The sequence below is a fragment of the Argopecten irradians genome, chromosome 6, assembly GCF_041381155.1.
Source record: "Argopecten irradians isolate NY chromosome 6, Ai_NY, whole genome shotgun sequence".
In the NCBI taxonomy this organism is placed as follows: domain Eukaryota; kingdom Metazoa; phylum Mollusca; class Bivalvia; order Pectinida; family Pectinidae; genus Argopecten; species Argopecten irradians.
Genome location: NC_091139.1, coordinates 43,786,264 through 43,805,350, shown reverse-complemented (window position 1 = coordinate 43,805,350; position 19,087 = coordinate 43,786,264). Strand labels below are relative to the sequence as shown.

General features: G+C 36.1%; 3 protein-coding genes across 5 annotated transcripts in view; 2 read left to right on the top strand and 1 right to left on the bottom strand.

Moving 5' to 3' along the window:
• Nucleotides 1-4,310, bottom strand: part of LOC138325996 (choline transporter-like protein 1) — a 68,195-nt gene extending 63,885 nt beyond the window's left edge. For all 3 annotated transcript variants that reach the window (XM_069272059.1, XM_069272056.1, XM_069272060.1), the window contains exon 1: nucleotides 4,217-4,310. The gene's annotated coding sequence lies outside the window, so the exon portion shown is untranslated. The remainder of the gene's footprint in view (nucleotides 1-4,216) is intronic.
• LOC138326547 (citron Rho-interacting kinase-like) lies at nucleotides 543-9,751 on the top strand. Its single transcript, XM_069272644.1, has 9 exons — nucleotides 543-595; nucleotides 6,173-6,256; nucleotides 6,605-6,740; nucleotides 6,893-6,997; nucleotides 7,345-7,485; nucleotides 7,857-7,968; nucleotides 8,159-8,178; nucleotides 8,617-8,788; nucleotides 9,666-9,751. Exons 1-9 carry the CDS (start codon nucleotides 543-545, stop codon nucleotides 9,749-9,751), a joined length of 909 nt encoding a protein of 302 aa, XP_069128745.1.
• On the top strand, nucleotides 8,413-15,899 carry LOC138326546 (citron Rho-interacting kinase-like). Its single transcript, XM_069272643.1, has 5 exons — nucleotides 8,413-8,788; nucleotides 12,028-12,321; nucleotides 12,957-13,143; nucleotides 13,776-14,012; nucleotides 15,827-15,899. Exons 2-5 carry the CDS (start codon nucleotides 12,039-12,041, stop codon nucleotides 15,897-15,899), a joined length of 780 nt encoding a protein of 259 aa, XP_069128744.1. The 5' UTR covers nucleotides 8,413-8,788; nucleotides 12,028-12,038.
• Nucleotides 15,900-19,087: the final 3,188 nt, after the last annotated feature.

The following is a 19,087-nucleotide window of genomic DNA, read 5'->3' as shown; positions in this document are numbered from 1 at the left end:
TGCTGCCCCTATTGCATGATCGTAAAAGGTGACTAAATTTAGGATCTTATATTTTCTTTTCTTCTTCTTTCCTAATGCCTTCCTTGGCACCGCCTCACTTTTGGTCTTGCGTTGAGCGTTCGCCCCTGTGAGGAAGGCTCTGGGTTAGGGCTGTAACGAGTATCCGAGTACTCGAGTATTCACGAGTTATTGAGAAAGATCGGATACGAATATTCGTTACTCCTGATATTTGTGGATCGCGATCTTTCAAAAGCAAAAAATAATACCTTCTTTATTGATGTCATAGCTCAAAAATGTAAAGGAATGTACACTGATGTCTGAATTACATCGATATTTTCACTTTGAAGTAGACCGGAAGTACACAAGAGCTGCGTGAAGTAAAGCTAGCAACATGTTATTTTCGTATCCACGCTTCGATGCAATGTTGTGAATTCTTCATAAAATGATAATGATAAATCATAATTTTTGAATTTTAGAGATGTAAAAGATTATCAATTTCGTTTTCATTACGGGTCGGAAATATGTTAAAATATGAATATATTATGTTAGGCTACCGCACGAGTACTGTAGATGTGAACCCCATTAAAAACGAAAGGTAGGCTAATTATGAGTCAAAATCATAAATCACCCGATTAAAAATAAAAAATAAAAAGCCTAGAACTAAATTAAATTGTAACTACCCTTATAGATTTCAAATATTTTTTTCTTAATCTCTATGTTTTTCTGTATTTGACCAAAATAAAAGTAACAATGAAAATGTTATGATATGGTGATTTATGCCTTACCATGATAATTTATATACAGTGTACCATTTCACATATGGTTTGATTTTGATTCATGCCGTAATTGATGTGCAGTAGTATTTTTGAAATGACGTCATTTCAAAATTCAAATGATTTAATTTTTTTTTACAGTTACAGTGACTGAATCCTGCTGTACTTCACCTGTAACTCTATTGCTTAATGATAAGGAATGTAAAATTGCTAAAAATGGTTTTATTATCAATCAAACATTTATCAATATATAAGACCATTATTGATTTATAAAATGAACAAAAACAGTTTTACTTTATTTGAATATTTTTCTTGTATCTCACTGGTGATTTGTGGTCCGATCTGTGAATCGTCAACCCTGAATCGTGGATCGGATCGGATCGCCACATGTTAGACAATCCACAGCCCTACTCTGGGTTTTGTCCCCTGGCCGAGACACACCAAAGTCTATAAAAGTAGTAGTTTCTGCTCCTGCTTAGCGCTCAGCAAACGGGGAGCGGAACAACTGGTTCACCTGTTGTCAGTATAATGTGAACGGATGGGGTGTGTTGCTTGGTGTCTTCAGCGGCATGCTTCAGTGATATAGCACTATAAAAAGAGCAATAGTTCCACTATACTAGAAGACACAACATGAGTATACCGCAGTCTCCCAAAACATGCACTGTTATTTGTTATTTATTTATAGTACAAGTTTACAGACAGAATTAGTTATTCTAATCAATCTGTAATCATTACTGTAACCGTATACACAGAGGGTTACGTTGGTACATGGGCCTAACTTTTAGGTGCAACTTATTTACCAGTGCAACTTATGTGTAGACAATACCTGTAAAAAAAATCATAAAAAAGGCCTTTGCGACTTATACACAGGGGCGACTTATTGTCCAGAAAATACAGCAGATGGATGTTAAAAATATCTATAGAAATTATCCCTTTTCAGAATATAAAGAAAACCCTATGAAAATCCACCAAATTTAGCTGAAAACGAGATATTTTCAGAGAACACCCTATGACTTTCTTGACCTAGTTAACATTGCTTCCTTTGGAAGCAGTCATTTTTTGTAGCTAAGATGGTGGCGAGATGTCACTCCTTCATTTTAAAATATCATTAGGTTTAGATGTTATCAAATTAAAACAAGAAAGTTAGATGAGTGTGCATAATTATGTTCCCAAATCCCCTTCAAACATAGGTTAAACCTCAAGTAATAAGAGCTCCTGTGCGCAGTAATACGTCTGTGCATATCTGGTTACATACAGTACTGTGCCAAAAGTATTGGGTTATAATCGAAATGAAATCCAAATTACTTTACTGATATACTACACAGTGAGTCGATTGCAACTGTATTACACACTTACCTTCAGTATTTTGTAAGATGTCCTTTCAATCTAATTACGTTTAAAATTTGTTTAGGGATCGTGTTGTACAAACTTTGAATGTAGAAAGGCGTGATCTCTGTCCAAATTCTCTGAATCTAGGAGAACAAGTCATTTGTCAATTTCACAGCTGCTACTAGAGACTTGCGTTTTCTTTTTATTAATAACCTAAGATTTTCAATTATGTTTAAATCTGGTGATTGAGCGGGCCAACTCATGCCATTAATTCTGTTCTGGGCGATATAGTCTTGGATGAACTTCGCACCGTGAACTGAGGCATTGCCATCCTGGAAAAAAAGCCCCCAGTAGGAAAATGTCTTGCAAGAACTGGCCAAAGATTTTCCTCCCAAACCTCCTGATACTTTGCAGCATTAATATTTCCTTCCATTTAAGCCAATGTCCCCACATCATTTCAACAAACGCACCCCCAAATCACAACCTCAAGTTTTTTTTGGGTATCATGCAGCTGCGCAAGATACAGTCGCCATCCTTTGCCTCGTTTTCTCCATATATAAACCCTGTGGTATTGTCCAATAACTATCGGCCATCTTGTTGACCGATTGGTTCCAAAATACAATATGCACATATGAACATTCCTTTGCTCATTTTATCAAATAGTAATATCATTAAGGGAATCCTACTAACTTTGGACGTCCGCTTCACGGCCTGTTCTCCTCTGAACCCCATGTAAAAAATTTGTTTACAATGTCTATTACTGTGTAGACTTGAGTATTTTTAACATCATACCTATCTTTCTTCATGAATATCCACTCCTAAACATCCCTACGATCCTATTTTTAATGCCCATTGACAGTTCTTTCCCTTTTCGGCCCATTATGCCAATACAAATCCACAGGAAAACCCAGAAAGACGACAACAAAAATATTGTGTGACATAACAACACGTCATACGCAAACCTAAATAACTCATGTCATCATCAGTGATGCTTACAATGAATGCCAAAGCCATTTTCAGCGATATTATTGATGTGACGTAAACACGCCGCCATTGTGATAGAATACTTTTGGAAAGGCACTGTACATTCATTTGTTGTGTAGCACCTGCAAATCTGCTGATGTAAGTCAGTCTTTCTTGATTCCGAATGAAATAGTTGAAATTCATTAAAATCAATGCAAAAAGTATGCGAAATTAAGTCCACTCTATTCTTATGTGGCAGGTTTTAATTGCACATAGTGATATGATCGTCTTCTAGCTTTGCTCAACAGTAAATTTCCCATTTGCTCAGTCAGTAGAGCGGTGGACCAGTAAGTCCGGGGTAACGGGTTCGAGCCCGGCTGGCAGCACATTACTCTCGCCTTTAAATAATGCCATAGACCACTCCATGCAAAAGTAATGAAGGCTTCTTTGGAGAGAGAGAACCTGGATTGGCCTGTGTTCGGGGGCGTACACGTTTGAATGGGGGAGTAGTGTAGCAGCTTTTAATTGTAAATAGTAATATGGTCACCTTTTAGCTGCACTCTAGGGGAAATTTCCTTTTAGCTCAGTCGGTAGAGCGGCTGACCAGTAAGTCCAGGGTCACGGGTTCAAGCCTGGCTGGAAGCACACTACTCTTGCCCACTGTTACACTTTTTTAAATTGTGTGTTATCTAAATCTCAACTTGTATGCAGTGTCTATAATAAACATTACAGTCATAAGGTTTTTAATTATGTTGTAGAAATAATTCTGTAGAACGTAAATACTTATATTTAACAGTTATGTATAACATAGGCCTAATACACAAGACTCCAAGCACCTGTGCTTTAGCCCAAGACACTGTCTACATCTGATCTGATATGTTATGTATCGGAATGCGACAAGTAGGGATTTATTGTAAACATCCTTCCCTAACGCATAATTACTCAAGTGAAAGCCCGGGGTTACATAGGCAAGGAAATCATGGTCCATCGCTCAACCGTGAAGACGAAACTTGGGGGATGCAGCATAGGGAAAATATTCTAGTGTAAACTCGTTGTAGTGACATGAAATACAATGCTAAATAGCTGTGCATGCAAATTAAAAGCATGCATTCCAATAATACATTAACATTTTGTATGAAATAATTATTTACCTGTCTGAAAATTGTCCACAATCTTTCATCACATCAACAGAAGTTATCACTGCCGCGCTCGCGCACTGAGACTGAATTTATTTGCCAAAAACCGTTCGTCGACAGAGCACTGAAGTCGCAAAATCTATATATTTTACCATTAAATAAATCCGCATTTTATTTTCATTGTAAAATGTAAATATTTTTCATTATAACACTACTCGTTACTTGAATTTATTTCCTGTTTTATAATGCTGGTATTTTTTACCTTTGTTATTATTTTTTAACGTCATTATGCCCCCAAATCTATGGGGCCCTAGAAAGGAGGATTGATTGATGCCTAATTAATAATTTGGCTAGATGGAGGTAGATATTTGCTTATTATAATAACAACGCATATAACACCAACACAAAAATAGTGATACAATGAAATTTATTTACATTATATGAACCGCAGTAAATATATGGGGTTGTTTTTTTCCTACCAATGTCATTTTTATTGAATTTTTGGGTTGTGACCGCTATTTTTTTCAAATGTAATATTTACAGCTTTTGTTAATCTATGCAATTTAGTTGTGAATAGAGTATATATATATCGGACAGCAGATTGTTTGGTGTGTGCATGCAGCTAAAAAAATTTAAAATGAAATAAACATTATTTGTGAAATTCTGATAATGGACAGGAAACATGGAAAAATATTGTATATATGAAATAATCATGTTATATTCAAAATTATGTCAACAGATGGGAATACGTTATTGTATTTAAGATCTGTTTATGATGACTTATGCAAGGTTTATTAGAAGAGAAAACAAATAACATGTTATCATCTAAATAGACAATAGACATTAATTTTATTTTCAACAAAATATAAAACAAATATTTCACACACAATATCTTAATATATGACATCAATAATAAAAGCACAATTAATGAGAACACTCAAAAACACCTACATTTAGAAAATTGTAAAAAAAAAAAAAAAAAAAAAGCGCTACTTTGTATATATATTTGTTTGCCATTTCAAATGATGCCATGATCGATCACAATAAGTATTTTTATCATGTTTATATAAATTACCTATGATTCCATGATTCCTGATTAATAACAGCAAGAAGATAACAAAATAGCACTCTCCATTTTCTATCTTTTTCTGTCTTTTTGTTTATTTAAATAAAAGTGGGTATGAATGTACTGTATGCAGAACAAAACATTTTACTTGATAAAAAGTACATATGAATAAAAATGGTTTGATATACAATATGCATGTAGCTGCTATAACATATACCTCTGTGCAGTCTTCATGCAGATGGGTACATAGCCCAATAGGGGAAATAGAGGTAAATTCTTTAAATCGCCACTTGTCAAAGAGTTTCTATATGGATTGTAACCAAATTTGGCCACAAACATCCTTCGGAGAAGGGGAACAGAACTTGTATAAGTTTTGGCTCTGGCCCCCCAGGGGCAGGACGGGTGGGGCCCAATAGGGGAAATAGAAGTAAATCCTATAAATTGCTACTTGTCCTAGAGTTTTGCTTGGATTGTGACCAAATTTGGCCACAAATATCCTTGGAGGAAGGGGAACAGAACTTGTATAAATTTTGGCTCTGAACCCCTGGGGGCAGGAGGGGTGGGGCCTAATAGGGGATTTAGAGGTTAATATTAAAATTCCTTCAGAAAAAGAAACAATGAACCTGTATTCAGAACATTACTTGGCATTACAAACCAGGTTGAGAGCGATACAGGCCCTCTGGGCCTCGTGTTGAGGAGGTTAAATTTTACAGTTCATCGTTCTTATAATTTGCCACTTAATACTATATTATTGCTTTTAGGTATGTCAATGAATTTCTGAATATTTCACTGGTGCTAAGTATTCTACAAACGACTTGGAAAATTGAACCGTTGTACAGTATGAAATATTCTTACTGTCACTCTATTTATTATTCAACCTTCATTTCGCATTGTTTATATTCTAGGAAAACGTTTGAGACAGCTGTGGTCGAGAGAGAAGAGGAAATCGAGGGAACCTCACATCGACTTCATGCTTTAGAGCAAGCCAAGTAAGTTAGGCAATCTCATATTGACAAACCTCTAGGTTTTTTCATAAATACTAAACTCTTTACTCTCACATTGACAAATCCCTGTTCTTTTTTCATAAATACTAAACTCACTATAGATTCCTTGTAAAATCTGCACTCTCACATTGACAAATCCCTTGTCAGGTTTTTTTTATAGATATTAACTTACTATAGATTCCTTGTAAAATCTGCACTCATTAAAACTTGAAATGTATTGTAGTATCAAAGTTATTCTTTGGGTATATATAAAATAGTTATTTACACACCTGGTTACAGAACACAAGCTTAAAATAAATAACTTGTCTGACAATGTGTATGTCATATTTACAGACAAACCGCGAGTGAGAAGGTAGCAGGCATGAAAAAACAGATGACGTCCATGAAAGCAGCTCACAAAGCTGAAATTGAAGCTTTAAACCACAAAATATGGGAGATTCAGCGAGCCAGTCTGAAAACAGAAGCACAGGTAATATTATAGAATAAATCAAATATAAGCAATAGTCTTTACCTGAAAGAAAAGTTGTCATGTTTGCCTTTGTGTCTCCTTCTGGTAGGAAAAATTTTCTAGGTGAATTTTATATTTCTTACTTGATTTTGATGATTGTTAACTGTCCCCAGGTGTCGGAGCTGAAGGAACACAACATGCAGCTCAAATGTGTGGCTGACTCACAGAAACGCAACTTGGAGACCGACCTGGATGAGAAAAGAGCTCTGAAAGAGGAGGTAACTCTTGCAGTGATTTTTGGGATTGGGATAATTGAATCTTGGACTTGCAGTTATTTGGATTCGGATTATCAATTCTTATTCTGAAAGTATTCCTTCGGTTTTCAGTTTTATTAAATTCAAAGATACTCGCTCCACTGCCGATAGAGCACAAATGATACACATCTTTTAAACAATAATTGGTGTTATCATGTGTATATATTTCTAATTAACACAAAGAAAATAATATAAGATATACATACTAAAACTGAAGAAAAATATTAAATCCTATGCACCAGTTTTTGATAGAGAAAACATACCATTTGTCAGCGGTGGAACATCTTTAATGAATGATTATATTTTTCCAGATTTCCAGTATAATGACTGAGGTTCAGGATTTACGAACAAAGAATTTGAAATTAAAACACAATCTTGACGAGGCCATGGATAAATTTGAGCTTATCTTTGGCGAGAAAGTGGATCTGGAAAACTTCACGGATGCGTTACAGGTCAGAATTACTTGTCTTTGTGAGGAAAATTAGGTTTTATATCCTGATCCAAAGTAGGGGGCATTTCTAGCTTCATAGATTCTATAACCTGAAATTGGGTAAATGGAAATAGCAGGTTGAGTCAAATTCACTTAAACACCCTATTCCCTCACAAATTTAGGTATAAATATAAAGACTAGAGTTTTTGTCTTAATAGCAAAAAGTTGCAAGTTATATAAATTTCTCTATCACAGAACATTGAGAGTTAAGTTGTCAAATAAATGTACAATCCTTATGAGACTTACAGTAAAACATTTATTTCTCTTGATTACTATCTATAAATTATACTCAGATTTTTGTACAAAAATAAAGGTCTTATATCATCTGTTTAGGGTGTACATTTCCTGGAGAAATATAAGTTTGAGAGTACAATCGGCCAACAGATGAAGCTGATTGACTACCTACATGCTCTGTGGGCGGAGAACAGTGCAGCAAAGAAGAAAAGTTGGATTGTTTTATTGTGTTGATTGTAGCAGTAGTGGATTAAGTCCGAGAAAGACACGAAGATGGTTTTTATTGTGTTGATTGAGCAGGACTGAAATGTTATATTTTACAGTGATTTTTTATAATGTCATTTGTGTGTAACATACACACATCAACCCCTTGAATAATCTTCTATATTTTCCGATTCTAGATGGTAATAATTTGGAAAAAGTAGGATTCCGTACAGCTAGATATATTTGCGGGTTAAAATAGTTTGACTTGAATCAAAACAAGAAAATTAGAATTTAGGAAATTATAATTTCTCTAGCAGACTGTAGAGACTAGAGAGATCTGCTTATAGGTTATTACCTGTAAGTGGATATTTTCACGAAGTGCTTAATTTCACAGTTTGTAGCATACAACTTTCACAGTGGTGTTATTTTCACGATAGAGATACCTCCAGTCTTTTAGGTACACAGTGCATACATTCACAAAATATTACATGTGGGGGAATTATCGCAATCAAACAACCTTCATAATTAGTGAAAATTTTCCCCATTGCATAAATTTACATGTTTTCACTATAAAGTTGATTTTAAGTTTTCATGATATATCCCCTGGAAAATTTGTGTACAAATTGATAATACTTTACTGTGAATGTGACTGTAGTCGGGCAGTAAACTGTTTGGAGGTGGTAAAACTAAGGATGTGGTCAGTCCGGGGATACCAGCACCATTACTAGACCTGCAGACCGCTCTCGACCAGGAACGGAAACGCTGTAACAAACTGCAGGAACAGAATGAGAAACTGAGACAAGAGAAGTTTACTCAGGCTAATGAATGTAAGTTGATAAATGTGATTCATTAATACCATGATCTATAAGTAAACTGTGACCTACATTTTTTAGGTCATCCTGACCCAAGGGTCAGGATGACCTATAGTCATCATGCTTCGTGACCGTCCGAAACCGTCGTGCGCCCGTCCGCCGGTCCGTAAAACTTTTCACATTTCAATCTTCTTCTCAAGTTTGACCATGGGATTGAGCTGAAACTTGCATGAAATGATCCTGACATGGTCCCGACAAAGTGTTCTTATTTTTCGGTCTTCGGGTCGATCCGAAATCCAAGATGGGGCCGCCACAGCCGCCATCTTTAAAACACATTTTGAACTTCTTCTCAAGTTCTACCGATGCGATTTGGCTGAGAACTGCATGAAATGATCCTGACATGGTCCCGACAAAGTGATATCTCATTTTTCGGGTCGATCTGAATTCCAAGATGGCCGCCACAGCCGCCCATCTTGAAAAGACATTTTGAAACTTCTTCTCAAGTTCAAACCGGTGCGATTTGGCTGAAACTTGCATGAAAAGATCCTGGACAAAGGTCTCCCGACAAAGTAATTCTTATTTTTCGGGTCGATCAAAATCCAAGATGGCCGCGCACATCAGCCGCCATCTTGAAAACACATTTTGAACTTTCTTCTCAAGTTTCTACCAGTGCGATTTGGCTGAAACTTGCATGAAAAAGATCCTGACATGGTCCCGACAAAGTGTTCCTCATTTTTCTGGTCGATCTGAAATCCAAGATGCTGCCCACAGCCGCCATCTTGGAAAACACATTTTGAACTTCTTCTCAAGTTCTACCAGTGTGCTGTATTGGCTGAAACTTGCATGAAATGATCCTGACATGGTCCTGACAAAGTGTTGTTAACTTTGAAAGGTCGATCCGAAATCCTAGAATGGCCGCCACAGCTTCTTGAAAAACACTATTTTGAAACTTCTTCCCTCAAGTTCACTACACAGTGACGATTGGCTGAAACTTGCATGAAATGATCCTGACATGGTCGCCTAAAAAGTATTCTTATTTTTCGGGTCGATCAAAATCCAAGATGGCCGCCACAACTAGGCCATCCTTGAAAACACATTTTGAACTTCTTCTCAAGTGCTGAAGCCAGTGCCGATTTGGCTGAAACTTGCTTGAAATGATCCTGACATGGTCCCGACAAAGTATTCTTATTTTCGGGTCGATCAAAATCCAAGATGGCCGCCCACAGCCCGCCATCTTGAAAACACATTTTGAACTTCTTCTCTCAAGTTCTCACCAGTGCGATTTGGCTGAAACTTGCATGAAATGATCCTGACATTGGTCTCCCGACAAAGTGTTGTTATTTTTCGGGTCGATCCCGAAAATCCAAGATGGCTGCCACAGCCACCATCCTGAAAACACATTTTGAACTTTTCTTCTCAAGTTTCTACTGTTCGATTTGGTCTGAAACTTGCATGAAATGATCCTGACATAGGTCCTGACAAGTGTGTTCTTATTTTTCGGGTCGATCCCAAAATCCAAGAATGTGGCTGCAACAGCCGCCATCTTTGAAAACTATTTGAACTTCTTCTATAAAAAAAACTGAAACCTATTTGATATCTTAATCTATAAATAAACTGTGATCTAATTAATTATTCCTATATGATAAGGAACTTCATACATTGATCTATAAATAAACTGTGACCTATTTAATACTTATTTATAAATAAACTGTGCCCTATTTATTTCCTTTGATCTATAAATAAACTGACCTATTTAATACCTTATTTATAAATAAACTGCCCTATTTAATTACCTAATCTATAAATAAACTGTCCTATTTAATGCCCTTATCTATAAATAAACTGTCCTATTTAATATCATTATCTATAAATAAACTGACCTATTTGATACCCTGATCTATAAATAAACTGTGACCTATTTAATCCCCTGTGTTAGGGGTGGAACAAAACACAGCCACACCTGAACCTACAGAGAGAAAGCCAGCAGGTAAAGAGGACTATATGTATATACCACATGTCAGCTAATTGCTGCCCACTGTTATATAACCATCTGGACTACGATAGTGTTACTAATATACTGTAAACCAACGTATTTTCTGTGCGATTAAATTTTACATACTTTGCAGTCGGTAAGAAAATTGTGAAAAATATATCACAGCCAAAAAGTTTCAAATATAGGTAAATTAGAACAAAATAGGTCTTGATCATGAAATTAGATTGTCATGAAAAGTCTTTGTGTGAAAACATGAAATTAAGTCGCTGCGAAAAAAGGTTGGTTTACAGAAGTGGAACATCACATTTTATCACACTGTTCTGTCTTCATTCGGAGGACATCTGACAGACTTGTTTATATATAAATCAAGGCAAATACTGTTTGAAAAATAGAATTTGTTTTATATTTGAAATACTGACTTTAGATTGTTTTTTAGCTAAGAACAAATTTTGCGGTCTTCGTCATTTCCTATAATGATATTGACTTATGAACTTGAAGCATTGATATATAACCATGAGAAATAGTAACCTATAGATACAAGCTTAAGAAAGAGGAACATATTTTAGATGATTTTGGGTCTTGAACACAGTGTATCTGCCATTGGGAAAAAAATGCCCTGACATGTGGTATACAGGTCAACACACAGATTGTATAATGTGTGATGGTTACATACATATACCATGTAACTGTTGAAGGTGGTGTATAGTGATGCTGCTGAAATATATCATGGCTGCTTTCCTGTATTGTGGTTGTCTGTCTAGCTAGTAACATAAATCATTATCCATGTCTGTCCACAAGGTAAAGTAATATATACATGTATACCACTTAATTAGGAAACACTGTATACTGACTTACAAAAGATGAGTTATAAATCATGCTTGGTTAGCAATATACTAACCGGACTGTATTCACAAATATCACAGATCTGCTTTACATCTATACATCCTACCCAGAGCTATTCATCATGCACTGTAACTACACCCTCAACAAATTTTCACAATGATACACTTAAGTATGTTTCAGGTAATGTTGTATAGATATATATATTCGAAAAACAAATATATATGGGGCAATACTCATTAATAATTTTATTAAATCATACAAAGAATGAATTCATATGAAAGAAATTTACAGCATTTTGTTAAGGGGAACAGTTTACTAAAATTGATAAATTTAATACAACAATCCATGTATGGTTTGAAATTGTAAGTAATATTGTCCATTCAGAGGAATGTAATAGAATTGTTTGATATTTTACCAGTGCTGAGAGTGATGGGATCCCTGAAGGATAATGAAAGCCTGACACCAAAGGACCGTGCTGCCGTGGCGGCGTTAGTGCGTTCACCGTCGGCCCACTCAGGGTCCGTCAATCTGCTGACACCGAGTGTAAAGAGGTCTAGCAGTATGTACTCCTACGGCCTCCCCCAGACCCCGAGTCAACGTATACATCATAACATTCCACACCGCTTCGTCACCGGTCTCAACACCCGCGCTACCAAGTGTGCTGTGTGTCTCGGAAGTGTGCCGTTCGTCAAACAGGCGTCAAAGTGTCAAGGTCAGTCATTAGGACTTTAGCGTTATTGGATGTGACATAAAGTAAAACCTGTCTTAGTGACCACCTCTGTATAAAGACCATCTGCTAATAAATAAGACCACTTTGTTAGAGTCCCAACTTACCAATTTTCAACATAGTTCAACCTGTGTATAAAGACCATTTTCCTGTCTTTTGGGTGGTTGTTATAGACAGGTTTGTTTTAATATTATTAACATGTTGTGAAATATTCTATTAAGCAAAATTATTTGATCCATAGATTGACATTGTTATTACACGGTCCCACTATGACCGAGGGGTATTATACTGTTACACAAGCCTGAACCATTTTTATTTGGAATTATGTCACAAGTTTTTATGTGACCAGTATCAGACATCAATATTATTATAATCGTTACTACTACACATTAAAGCATGCAGTATAAGTTCATCAAATTTCCTACTAATGTAAACTTTAACCATAAAGCCGACAATGCAAGATAAAAAAGCATGCATTTTAGCTTTTTAGAAAATATATACCGGTAATATTTTTCAAAAATCCAATTACTTTATAATGATTTCAAAGTTGTTGTTAAACTGTGATTAGCCTAAATCATCTTTTGGACAATTCGTGATAAATAGCTTACGTTTGGTTACAGAGTGTCATATGGTGTGCCACCCGAAGTGTCTGACGGCAGCTCCGGCCACTTGTGGCCTCCCGACCGAGTATTTCCAGCACTTCCAGGAGATCATGAGTCGCGAGGAGGATGCACCCGTCAACAGGAAGCTGTCGCTGTGTAAAGATGGTAGACCTATACACATGAATGGTTTCCTGAAAATACCCAGGTACTATAACTAATCCAGTTCTTCTGTGTTCCTGAATTACATTTTATTTTGTAATGATGATGCTTTCATCAAATTGAACTATAGGAGCAATTACTCTGTCTGACTTCTAGACTCAAAAACAGGTTAGGATCGTAATATCCAATGAACCTACCATATCGACCACTTCTGTATAAAGACCACCTGCTTAATATGACTACTTTTCTAGGGTCCCTAGTAACCAATTTTAACACCATTTTACCTGTGTATAGACATCATGAAAGGTCTTTATGGATAGGTTTGACTGTACACGATTCTTTGATTTTCTATAACCATTATTATGTAACCTTATTGAATGGTTATCAAGATCAGAATTATTACGAATATATTATATACCTATTACAATGTGTATCGTAATACATAATTGCTACCAACCACAGGCTTTTGACTGTATAGTTATACAGACACCTATATATATGTGTGTAAAACTGGGTCAAGGTCTATAACTTTGTTGGCTTTGTATAGTTATACAGACACCTATATATATGTGTGTAATACTGGGTCAAGGTCTATAACTCTGCTGGCTTTGTTACTTAATTTCAGAAAAAGTGTAATTATTAATAGAATGTCTAAGATACTCCCATGTGTTGTTACAGCACCGGGACACAGGGCTGGGAGAAGAAGTGGGCTTCACTAGAAGACAATATACTGATGTTATACAACAATGAATCGGATGCCAACCCTGTCGACTCCTTCAACCTGAAACCCCAGGAAACGGATGTGACCGTACACAGTGCTATTAGCCCCGCAGAGCTTCCAAACACCGCCCTCACAGACCTCAGTCATGTGATCAAGGTGGAACACGAACCACTCACCACGTGTTGGCCTGGCAGGTATGATCGGTTTTATAACACACACGCTTACAACAAATCCAAAATAATATTGTAGTTACACGAACCACTCACCTCGTGTTGGCCCGGCAGGTATGATTGGTTTTATAACACACACGCTTACAACAAATCCAACATAACATTGTAGTTACACGAACCACTCACCACGTGTTGGCCCGGCAGGTATGATTGGTTTTATAACACACACGCTTACAACAAATCCAACATAACATTGTAGTTTCACAAACCACTCACCACATGTTGGCCCGGCAGGTATGATTGGTTTTATAGCACACACGCTTACAACAAATCCAACATAACATTGTAGTTACACGAACCACTCACCACGTGTTGGCCCGGCAGGTATGATTGGTTTTATAGCACACACGCTTACAACAAATCCAACATAACATTGTAGTTACACGAACCACTCACCACGTGTTGGCCCGGCAGGTATGATCGGTTTTATAACACACACGCTTACAACAAATCCAAAATAATATTGTAGTTACACGAACCACTCACCACGTGTTGGCCCGGCAGGTATGATCGGTTTTATAACACACACACTTACAACAAATCCAAAATAATATTGTAGTTACACGAACCACTCACCACGTGTTGGCCCGGCAGGTATGATCGGTTTTATATAACACACACGCTTACAACAAATCCAAAATAATATTGTAGTTACACGAACCACTCACCACGTGTTGGCCCGGCAGGTATGATCGGTTTTATAACACACACGCTTACAACAAATCCAACATAACATTGTAGTTACACGAACCACTCACCACGTGTTGGCCCGGCAGGTATGATCGGTTTTATAACACACACACTTACAACAAATCCAAAATAATATTGTAGTTACACGAACCACTCACCACGTGTTGGCCCGGCAGGTATGATCGGTTTTAGAACACACACGCTTACAACAAATCCAACATAACATTGTAGTTACACGAACCACTCACCTCGTGTTGGCCCGGCAGGTATGATCGGTTTTAGAACACACACGCTTACAACAAATCCAACATAACATTGTAGTTACACGAACCACTCACCACGTGTTGGCCCGACAATATGATCGGTTTTATAACACACACGCTTATAACAAATCCAACATAACATTGTAGTTACACGAACCACTCACCACGTGTTGGCCCGGCAGGTATGATTGGTTTTATAGCACACACGCTTACAACAAATCCAACATAACATTGTAGTTACACAAACCACTCACCACGTGTTGGCCCGGCAGGTATGATCAATTTTATAACACATACGCTTACAACAAATCCAAAATAACATTGTAGTTACACGAACCACTCACCACGTGTTGGCCCGGCAGGTATGATTGGTTTTATAACACACACGCTTACAACAAATCCAACATAACATTGTAGTTACACGAACCACTCACCACGTGTTGGCACGGCAGGTATGATCGGTTTTATAACACACACGCTTACAACAAATCCAAAATAATATTGTAGTTACACGAACCACTCACCACGTGTTGGCCCGGCAGGTATGATTGGTTTTATAACACACACGCTTAACAACAAATCCAAAATAATATTGTAGTTACACGAACCACTCACCTCGTGTTTGGCCCGGCAGGTATGATTGGTTTTTATAACACACACACGTTACGCTTAAAGCAACAAAGGGCTTGTTTTACTGTGTGAATTTACATTTATGTAAACACCACGTGTTGGCCCGGGTACTTTTGATCGAGTTTTATAACTGATGGGCATGCACTTCTCAGACAAATCCAACATAATATGGGTAGCTTTTCATTTCCTGTCCAGGTTGCACATAGTGTTTGTAATGTTCCATGAAACAGGACATGTGAAACGACAGGAAATTCCTATCTCTACCTGATAATTGATTGTTTGTACCAATATCTCATATTTATGTTAATGCGATTTCATTCAGTGGTTTTACAGATTTCTATATTCCTATGAATGTGCGCATAGTTGTTTGATTTCAGAAAAGTATAATGTGATAGCTTGTTTTGATTTCATTTCTTCTGAAAAACTTCCACGAATGTAGTTGTTTGATTTCACTGTGTAATGCGATAGTTGTTTTGATTTCAAGTTCTACCTGTAATGTGATAGTTGTTTGATTTCATTTCTATGTAATGCGATAGTTGATTGATTTCATTTCTATTTTATGTAATTTCTGTGTAATGATAGTTTTGATTTCATTTCTATGTAATGCGATAGTTGTTTTGATTTCATTTCTATGTAATGCGATAGTTGTTTGATTTCATTTCTATGTAATGCGTAATAGTTTTGATTGATTTCATTTCTATGTAATGTGATAGTTGTTTGATTTCATTTCTATGTAATGCGATAGTTGATTGATTTCATTTCTATGTAATGCGATAGTTGTTTGATTTCATTTCTATGTAATGCGATAGTTGATTGATTTCATTTCTATGTAATGTAATGTTGTTTTTGATTTCATTTCTATGTAATGTGATAGTTTTGATTTCATTTCTATGTAATGCGATAGTTGTTTGATTTCATTTCTATGTAAATTTAATGCGATAGTTTTAATTGATTTCATTTCTATGTAATGTGAAAGTTTGTTAGATTTCATTTCTATGTAATAGCGATAGTTGATTGATTCATTTTCTATGTAAATGCATAGTTTTTTGAATTTCATTCTATGTAATTGTGGACGATAGTTTATTGATTTCATTTCTATGTAATGCAATAGTTGTTTGATTTCATTTCTATGATAATGTTGATAGTTGTTTGATTTCCTGTTCTATGTAATTGCGATAGTTGTTTGATTTCATTTCACATGTAATGCGAATAGTTCGTTTATGATTTCATTTCTATGTAATGCGATAGTTGTTTGATTTCATTCATGTAATGTGATAGTTTGTTTGATTTCCTTTCTATGTAATGCGATAGTTGTTTGATTTCATTTCTATGTAATGCGATAGTTTGTTTGATTTCCTTTCTATGTAATGCGATAGTTGCATAGTCATGGTCATGTTTTTATAAGTTAAAAATTGAAAGTCATTGTTCTGTATCTTTTAGATTTGGCTATTTTCCTTTTGAGATTCAATGAGACAAATTGAAAACAAGGACATATTGGTTTATTCATACTTAAGATTCTTCAGTAGTCTAGTTTTCTGTTAATACTGAAACCTTTCTCTGATACGAGTTCAATAAGCTGTATACTATGTAATAACTGGTTATATATTACCTCTAAAATCCTTAAACATGATAATTCCTACAGAAACTTCAGACTACAACCATTCTGGACCTAGTGGGGGATAAACGACTTGATCTCAACTGTACGAAAGTCTTCTCAAAACAGGTAAACATTCTTATCTCTGTAAACAGGTAAACATCTTTATCTCTGAAAACAGGTAAAAATCTTCATCTCTCAAAACAGGTAAAAATCTTCATCTCTCAAAACAGGTAAACATCTTTATCTCTCAAAACAGGTAAACATCTTTATCTCTCAAAACAGGTAAACATCTTTATCTCTCTCAAAACATGTACAACATCTTTATCTCTCAAAACAGGTAAACACTTCTTTATCTCTCAAAAAGATATAAACATCTTTATCCTCAAAACAAAACATCATAAACATCGAACTTCTATCTCCCAAAACTTTATCTCTAAACAGGTAAACCAAGTCTTTATGTCTCACACATTGCTCCCATTGCTTCCCATTCTTATTCTTTAATTTCTTATCTTCTCTCTCTGGAGGCTATGGTGGCCTGATTGGTAAAATTATTCATCTTTTCTACATATCGTCATCAGCCCTTGAACCCTGGGTTTCACATAGTTGGGTATGTGCAAGGTATTTACTGCTGGTTCCAATGGTTTTTCTCTGGGAACTTCAGCTTTCCTTCATCTCTATAATCTAGCACAAAAAAGGACCCAGCTGGCTGTGCATAGATACATGATGTAGTTTATTATCCTATCTATATTTGTACTGTTTACTGTTTCAGCTACTGTTGCTAGGGACTGATGAAGGTCTGTACTCTGTCAGTATGCAGATCGGCAAACCTGCTACCCTGGTGAAGTTAAGTGGATTCAAAAGTGTTCATCAGATTGAGATCATCAGCGCTGTAGGAATGGTGATCATGGTTATAGGTAAAAATAAGGACCATTAAATAGCTGATATTGTTGAGACTACGTTACAAATTAAGGTGACTTAAATGGCTGGAATTGTTGAGACTATAATACAGATTAAGGTGACTTAAATGGCTGGAATTGTTGAGACTACAGTACAGATTAAGGTGACTTAAATGGCTGGAATTGTTGAGACTATGATACAGATTAAGGTGACTTAAATGGCTGGAATTGTTGAGACTATGATACAGATTAAGGTGACTTAAATGGCTGGAATTGTTGAGACTATGATACAGATTAAGGTGACTTAAATGGCTTAATTGACTTGAGACATGATACAGATTAAGGTGAATTTAAAAATGGCTGGATGGAATTTGGTTTGAGACTATGGATTACAGAAATTTAAAGGTGACCTTTACAAAATGCTGGAAATTTGTTTTTTTGAGAAGAACCTAACGAGACTACAGTGGCTAAAAAAGGTGAATTAAAATTGGCTGACATATAGGTACAAGAACTTAAGGTATAACAAGAATTAAATACAAGAACTTAAAAATGTGACCCTGGGAATTGTTTTGTTTTTTTGACTAACGACTTTAACAGAATTACAGATTGGACCCCTACTTTCAAATGGCTGGAATTGTCTGAGACTATGATAGCAGATTAAGGGTGACCCCCCCCTTTTTTTTAAAATACCAGAATTTTAAGCGGGGGTGAAAATTAAAAGGGCTGGAAATGGTTTATGACTACCTATGAATAACAGATAATAAGGAGTGGACCTTGAAAAATACCAGACGATTTTAAGTGTGGTGAAAATATAGAGAAATGGCTATAAGAATCTGTTTGAGAACTAAATTGGATTTGACAGATTACAGATTAAGTTTGAATTAAAATTTGAAACTGGGAAATTGAGTTTGGAGAGCCTACGACGACGATAACCAGATTTAAGGTTGATGAATTTTAATGGAC

Bases quoted from the DNA above. Each gene is read 5' to 3' on its own strand.
- LOC138326547 (XM_069272644.1), top strand. From the start codon at position 543: ATGTTAGGCTACCGCACGAGTACTGTAGATGTGAACCCCATTAAAAAC. The intron at 596-6,172 runs GTAGGCTAATTA...TTTATATTCTAG, and splicing joins AACCCCATTAAAAACGAAAG to GAAAACGTTTGAGACAGCTG. The intron at 6,257-6,604 runs GTAAGTTAGGCA...TCATATTTACAG, and splicing joins CATGCTTTAGAGCAAGCCAA to ACAAACCGCGAGTGAGAAGG.
- LOC138326546 (XM_069272643.1), top strand. From the start codon at position 12,039: ATGGGATCCCTGAAGGATAATGAAAGCCTGACACCAAAGGACCGTGCT. The intron at 12,322-12,956 runs GTCAGTCATTAG...GTTTGGTTACAG, and splicing joins ACAGGCGTCAAAGTGTCAAG to AGTGTCATATGGTGTGCCAC. The intron at 13,144-13,775 runs GTACTATAACTA...GTGTTGTTACAG, and splicing joins GGTTTCCTGAAAATACCCAG to CACCGGGACACAGGGCTGGG.